The sequence below is a fragment of the Eulemur rufifrons genome, chromosome 6 (assembly GCF_041146395.1).
Source record: "Eulemur rufifrons isolate Redbay chromosome 6, OSU_ERuf_1, whole genome shotgun sequence".
Lineage (NCBI taxonomy): Eukaryota > Metazoa > Chordata > Mammalia > Primates > Lemuridae > Eulemur > Eulemur rufifrons.
Window position 1 is genome coordinate 63314404 of NC_090988.1, and position 7375 is coordinate 63321778.

At 52.5% G+C, this 7375-nt stretch overlaps 1 protein-coding gene across 1 annotated transcript; it reads left to right on the plus strand.

Annotated features, from left to right (window-relative positions):
* The first annotated feature begins 3279 nt into the window (after positions 1–3279).
* RASSF10 (Ras association domain family member 10) lies at positions 3280–5415 on the plus strand. The gene has a single exon (XM_069469585.1). The coding sequence runs from the start codon at positions 3474–3476 to the stop codon at positions 4992–4994; it is 1521 nt and encodes a 506-aa protein (XP_069325686.1). The 5' UTR covers positions 3280–3473; the 3' UTR covers positions 4995–5415.
* Positions 5416–7375: the final 1960 nt, after the last annotated feature.

Below are 7375 nucleotides of genomic sequence, written 5' to 3' on the forward strand. Positions count from 1 at the left end.
TAAGACAGATGCAACCCTTTCTCTTGAAAAGCTTAGTCTTGTGGGGTAAATAGACATATGAAATGCATCACAGCTACAATGTAACCTCTGTGTTAATAGAAGCAGAAGAAAAGCAAGGAACTAGTTCTTCCTGGAGAAGGAAAGAAAGTACCCCAGAGCAGGTGATCTTTGACCTGAGTTTCTGAAGGATAAGTAGGATTTCTCCAGTTGTTTAACAGGGATCCTAATTAGTGGGAAAAGCATGCGCAAAAAGTGTGGACGCATTAAGATGCAGGAGCTGTTCTAGGTGAGTAAGGTGTTGACTTGCTAGAATGTAGATTCCTTCCTTGATTCATGTATTTATGGCCGAGTAAACCTAGAATACGTCAGGCATTGTGCTAAATGTAGAGGATTCAAAAGTGAGCAAAACAGATAGGATCCCTACCCTAGTGGAGCTTAACATCCATTAGGGCTGGCAGCTGATTACAAATCTCTAACCATCATGTGTGGGAGGGGAAGGAGGACGGGATAGCCAAACATGTGAAGGAGAAGTTGGGGAAGTGGGCTGGTCCAGATCGTAAGAGACCTCTGACATCATTCTAGGGACAAGGAAATCCCCCTTTACTCTGTCACCAAGTCCTGCCTCTCCCACCTCCTTGATAGCCCTCGATTTTGTCCAGTCTCCTCACCATGACTATGCTCAATAAAGGCCACCATCTCTTCCTTGAATGAATGTGACAGTCTTCTAAAGGGCCTCTTGCCTCTCATCCCACACACATCACCCATTGTCCTCTGTGCGAAAAGAGTGATCTTTCAAAAGTGAAAATCTGGTCATGTTATGCCCTGTGGTAGGCAGAATTCTAAAATGGCCTCACGATCTCCATTTCCCTGCTGATTATACACAGCAAAAGGGATTTTGCAGATGTAGTTAAGCTTACTAATTGGTCAACCTTAAGATGGAGAAATTATCCAGGTGAGTTTGCCTAATCAAGCACTTTAAAAGCACAGAGTTTTCTCCAGCTAGTGGCAGAAGAGGAAGGCAGAGAGATTAGAAGCAAAGGAGGACTGGATAGGTGTGACATGCTGTTGCTGGCTTTAAAATTGTGGGCAGGGGAAGAGGTGTACCCTACGGAAAGGACCTGAGAAAGGCCTCTAGGAGCTGACAGTGACCCTAGCTGACAACCTGAGAACAGGGACCTCAGACCTACAGGTGAAAGGAACCACATCATGCAAACAACCTGAATGGGTCTGGAAGTGGATTTTCCCCCTGAACCTTCAGACAAGAACTCAAACCAGCCAACACCTGGCCTTTGGCCTAGGACACCCTGAGCGGAGCACCCAGCAGCCATGAAACCTGGACTTCTGACCTACAGAACAGTGAAGTAATATACAGGTACTGTCTTAAGTCACTAAGTTTGTGATAATTTGTTACACAGCAATAGAAAACTAATAAACCTTCAAGGTTTCCAACCCTTCAATAAAACTATTGTGGACTTAACAGGTCCAGGCATTTCATCCTTATAACAGCCCTATTAGGCAGGTATTTTCATTACCACCATATCACACATGAGGAAACTGAGGCTCAGCAAGATTAAATATTTTCCTAAGGCCACAGAGCTAGCAAGTGGTGAGCTGAGATTATTACTTGGCCATTTGACCCCAGATCTGCACTCTATAGGTTCTTATTGTCCTTAGGATAAATCCAAACACATAAGCATGGAATTAAAGGCCCTTCCTGATCCAGCTCCTATTCAATCATCCAACCTCATTTTTAGACATTTCTTTCACTTAAACTCCTTGCAGCCTCAGTAACTATAATGTTCTCGATTCCTTGGCTCTGCACTACTGTTCCTTCTGCCTGGAATGCTGTCTGCCCCTCCTCTCCATCTATTTTCCCTTTGGCAGACTCAAACGGTCCTTTGGGCCTTGCCTAAGATACCACCTTCTGGGGCGGGGGTGGAGGGAAGCCTTCTTTTCCCCTCCCAGATGGGTTGGATGCCACTCCAGGTTCCCCTAGCACCTCCCCTATCAGAGCACAGAAGACACTGTGTTGGAAACGTTCGCTGGGCTGTGCTCACTAGATTGTGAGCTCCTTGCAACCCGGAACTAGTGATTTGTTCATCATTAAATCCCCAGCACAGGACCTGGAGCACGATAGGTACTCAATAAATATTGACTGAATGAATCAGTGAATGAAGAAAAATGCTTTAGTCAAGAAGCCATGGGGAGCCATCCAAGGTCTTGAAGCAGGGGCATGAGCTTATTATCAGACCTCCTGAGCTCATGATCAGTCCTTTCTCACAAGGACAAGCTCAGGGCAAGCCTTGCACAAAAGGGACCATTCTCATCAGCAGCTAAGGATGAAACAAGTTCATTTGCATTGCGGCCTCGGGTTTCTTGTGCTATGTAACTTGGCTCTTAACTCTTCTGGACCACTCTGGATACTAGAAAATGCCAGAAACCTTCAGGTTTCTTCTTACTGTGAGGGGTGAGGATATTTGTAACTTGGGTCTGGGTTCCGAACTCCCACTAGAATGAGTCCCTCTGTCAAGAAGGCTGTGGGAAGCCGAGGGAGTGAAGGGACCCACGGAACCAGTAGCTGTCTCTGAACGTCCCCCTCCAGCCTACACATTCCATGCCTACACTTGCTCACCAAGCATAGTGCCGCATCTTGTTCTCCTTAAATATGCAAATATTGCTTCCTGTCGAGGGAGACTGGAAGGCCTTCCCCGCCTAGTAAGAGGCAGCGCTTAGAGCTGCTAGCTGGTCACGCAATGCGATTAGGGTGTCTCCAATTAGAGACCGCTGGGTGCCTCGGTTTCCCTGCCTGTGCAAAGTGCACTCCCCAGACGGCGCTGCCTTGAGGGATTAGGAATCGCGTCTGGAGCGCCGGGAAAAATGAGAAAGTCAAGCAAGGTACGTCCAGCTAGCGGTAGACACAGGAGAGGAGCCAGAAAGCCGAGGGAGACGCAGGGCTGATCCCTGCCGAGGCGAGGGCTCCTGGCCCTGCAGCAGAAGGGTTCCCAAGCCCTCCCTTGCGCCGGCGCGCGACAGAGCAGCAAGTTGGCGGAAGGGGCCGAGACTCTGGAAGCCAGCAACGCGCGCGAGGGGCGGACTGGGCGCACCGGAGCGGCGAGGCAGCTAGGGGCGGGTCTGGTCGCTGCGCCTCCCGCGCTCCCAGCCGCAGCTCTGGGCGCTGGGGGCGGGAGGGGGTGGAGCCACACGGGGAGGAGCAAAATCCGGAGGCCCCGGGCACCTTGGGCAGAGCCAGAGCGGCGGGAGCCCGATCCCGGGCGCGCTGCCCCGGGAGCGCCCGCCGTCCGGGCCGAGCGCAGCCGCAGCTGCTCCAGCCAGCGCCGGCCTCCTGCCTTCGGTGCGCATCCAGGGAGAAGGGCCAGTGGCGCCGCCGGTACCGCAGCTGCTGGATTGCCCGCGCTGCCCCTGCCTCCCCAGCAGAGCCCGGCCGGACCTGCCACCTGCGCCCCGGTTGCGCCATGGATCCTTCGGAGAAGAAGATATCGGTGTGGATCTGCCAGGAGGAGAAGCTGGTGTCTGGCCTTTCCCGCCGCACCACTTGCTCGGACGTTGTGCGAGTGCTCTTGGAGGACGGCTGCCGGCGGCGACGGAGACAGCGGCGGGGTCGGCGGCGGGGGGCGGCCGGCGACCCGCCAGGCCCAGGGGAGCTACCCGAACCTCCGGACGAGGACGACGAGGATGACGACGAGGTGCTGCAGCAGGGCATGCTGTGCGGGCCCCCTCAGTGCTATTGCATCGTGGAGAAGTGGCGCGGATTTGAGCGCATCCTGCCCAACAAGACGCGCATTTTGCGCCTCTGGGCCGCCTGGGGCGACGAGCAAGAGAATGTGCGCTTCGTGCTAGTGCGCAGCGAGGCGTCGCTGCCTAACGCGGGGCCCCGCAGCGCCGAGGCACGCGTCGTGCTCAGCCGCGAACGCCCCTGCTCGGCCCGGGGGGCCCCGGCGCGGCCCAACCTGGCCATGACCCAGGAGAAGCAGCGGCGAGTGGTGCGCAAGGCCTTCCGCAAGCTGGCCAAGCTCAACAGGCGGCGCCAGCAGCAGCCACCGTCGTCCTGTTCGTCCACTTCGTCGTCCACAGCTTCGTCCTGCTCGTCTTCGCCGCGGACACACGAGAGCGCGTCCGTAGAGCGCATGGAGACGCTGGTGCATCTGGTGCTCTCCCAGGACCACACCATTCGCCAGCAGGTGCAGCGGCTCCGCGAGCTGGACCGCGAGATCGACCGCTACGAGGCCAAGGTGCACCTGGACCGCATGCGGCGGCACGGGGTCAACTACGTGCAGGAGACTTACTTGGTGGGGGCAGGCATAGAGCTCGACGGGCCCAGCCCGGGAGAGGAGCCGGAGGAGGCGAGGCCGGCGGAGAAGGAGGCGGCGGCGCCCCTAGACGGGGAGGCCCAGGCGGCGGCGCTGGAAGAGCTGGCCCGGCGCTGCGAAGACCTGCTGCGGCTGCAGGAGCAGCGGGTTCAGCAGGAGGAGTTGCTGGAGCGCCTCTCAGCCGAGATTCAGGAGGAGCTGAACCAGAGGTGGATGCGGCGGCGCCAGGAGGAGCTGGCGGCGGGGGAGGAGCCCCCGGAGCCCGATGGCGGCCCCGACGGCGAGCTGCTGTTGGAGCAGGAGCGGGTCAGGACGCAGCTCAGCACCAGCCTTTACATCGGGCTCCGGCTCAACACGGACCTGGAAGCCATCAAGTCGGACTTGGATTACAGCCAGCAGCAGTGGGACAGCAAGGAGCGCGAGCTGCAAGGCCTTCTCCAGACTTTGCACACTTTGGAGCTGACGGTGGCGCCGCCGGATGGGGCTCCCGGTTCCGGGGGACCCTCGCGGGAACCCGGGCCTCAGGCCTGCGCCGAGGTGTGGGTGGACCAGGCCCGCGGGCTGGCCAAGAGCTGTCCTGGCAACGACGAGGACTCGGATACGGGGCTGAGCTCTATGCACAGCCAGGACTCGGACTCGGTGCCTGTGTGCGAATCCCTTGTGTAGGAGGAGCAGGGAGGGAGACGGGGATGGGCCCTTCTCCCTTTCTTGCGGAATGCACTGGCCCGGCCGGCTCAGGGACTCGAAACCAGGCTGGGATGAGCCCTGAGCTCCTGTCGGGCAGCCCCGCTCAGCAGGGGGCTCAGACTGGGCCGGGGGAGGGCTGGGGACGCCTGCCCGGCAGCGGTGCTCCTCTGGCATGAGTGTGGAAGAGGGTGAGGGACGAGGAAGCCGGGTCTCCAATCCAAGCTCTTTTAAGGGAAGGGAGGAGGGAGAAGGTGAGAACCCCCCATATTGGAAAACAAACACCCCAGGGAAATTGACGTGGTCCAAGCCCATTTTCAAAAAAAAGAAAAAAAGCATTGTGGAGATTTCATCACTCTTCTGTATGGGAAGGAGCTAGAACTTTAGTTTGTGGCATAAAGTGCTTTTAAAAGAAACACTTGGATGAAAAGGAAATTCCTTAAATGTTAATTGTGACTGTAAACGTGTTAAAACTAGCCAAAGAGAACTCACTGGTATTGGTCTCAGTCTCGCATCTTTGATAAAACCCATAGGCACCAAAATCCTGGCTGCTTACATTTCTGCAGATTCGGGAATTACCCATCTGCTAAATCATTTGCCTTCTATTTTCTCTAAAAGGCTAAACTGTTTCGAAATCTAACTGTTTTTCCTCCTGGTAAATACAGTATATGTTAAAAGGAAATTCTTTTCCCAAAATAGCCTTTTATTATTACAAAAGCCAAACATAACACTTTTGAGATACAGAATCCTGGCAAACATAGTCCTGGTTAAAATTTAATCTGGGCCCTTGGGACTTGTTCCTGCAAAGGCAGGTGTGTTGTCCTTTAATTCATATTGCCACTTCATTGACTCAATCACTATTTCAGAAAAAATAACAGGAAGTTACAGAATTCATGTTATGCACAACCAAATTTGCTGCAACAAGGTGCACTCTAGTTAAAGACTTGAAAGCAAAGATCTTTGTTAATATTCAGCTTTTGAAATAAGCTATATGATTAAAAGCAGCCATGACCTCAACAGATTTTACCCAGACGCAAGTCTAACTTCAGTATCTTTGGTCAGAGATTAATTAGTTACTTGTTCAAACTTAAATCGAGATAGTGTAAATAAAAGGGTTTCCTAGATAAGGCCCGAAAAGAAAAATTAAAACAATGTCATAGTACATCCTGGGTGAACAATTTGATTAACAACTGCACGTAGCCATGGATAAAAGTGAGCTAACAACTTGAATTACTATTGTCTAGCGTACACCCATGCACATGCCGGGCCATGCAAGTGCAAAACCTTCTCAGTACCTGGTGACAGCCCTGGTGGGGACTCAATGTAATTATTCCAGTTATTTCAATTAAAACTTATCAGTTGTAGCTAGTTGTTAGCCCCGTGGAAGGAGCCTGCTGGCCGATTTCCCTCTGGAGCTCAGTCCTTCTGAGGAATGTGGGATCTAATCTGTCCCGAGGAGGTATTAACAATGGGCCGTGTGTGCGGTACCAGCTTGGTGCAGAAGCCTGGTATCAACCTCCTGTTGAGGGGCTGGCTCCAGTTTCAACATTTTATGTGAAGATAACAAGAGATCTCGCGTTATACAAAAGTTTCTTCCCATGCAGAGATTCTCTGCTTGTTCCCAGTGGGAGCCTGCCCCGCTGACCTCCTCACACCACTGTTTGTGCTGTCTCCGTTTTAGAGACGGCCCTACCACCACCACCACCACTGTTCTGGTATTACAACATGTGTGCATGTTTGCAGATCTTCAAGTAAAATGAGAATTAAAAGGCCATTTTCCTAATTGATGTTTTCAAAAGACATTAGCTGGCATAATAATGGTTTTTTAGTTCCATCTGATGCAGAAAATGTCTAAGTATTTGGTCTTGAATGTGATTAAAACGAGGAAGGGACCAAAAGAAACCCACTGTCCCCAGACGATCATTTGATCCCATAAACACAAGGCCTAATGATAGCTTGCATTTTGAGGCAGAGGTAAAATCCTCATTAGAGTATGACAAATGCTACTTGTCTGAATGGTTTATGCTGGCAATGGGCTGACCTGGTGGTTTTAAAATTATTACACTTTTTTTTGTTTGTTTGCCACCAGGGTGGTAGGGGAGGTGGTTCTTGGACGTTTATTAACTCAAAAAGAACATCGAAGTTGGCAGAACAGGACTGCCTGGCAGAAAGGGGCTGTTTTCCTTTTCACTGTTATTATTTTAAACTTTGATGGGCTGCCGATGTCAGCAAACAGGCGTGAAACCTGTAAAGCAAATAAGTCATATCACAGGGAGAAGGCCTGTGGGAGTTTCTGGTGCCCTGTTTCTAGAACCTTCCCTGTCCTGACCACTTAAAGATGCTTCTCTAGTCAACTCTTCAGG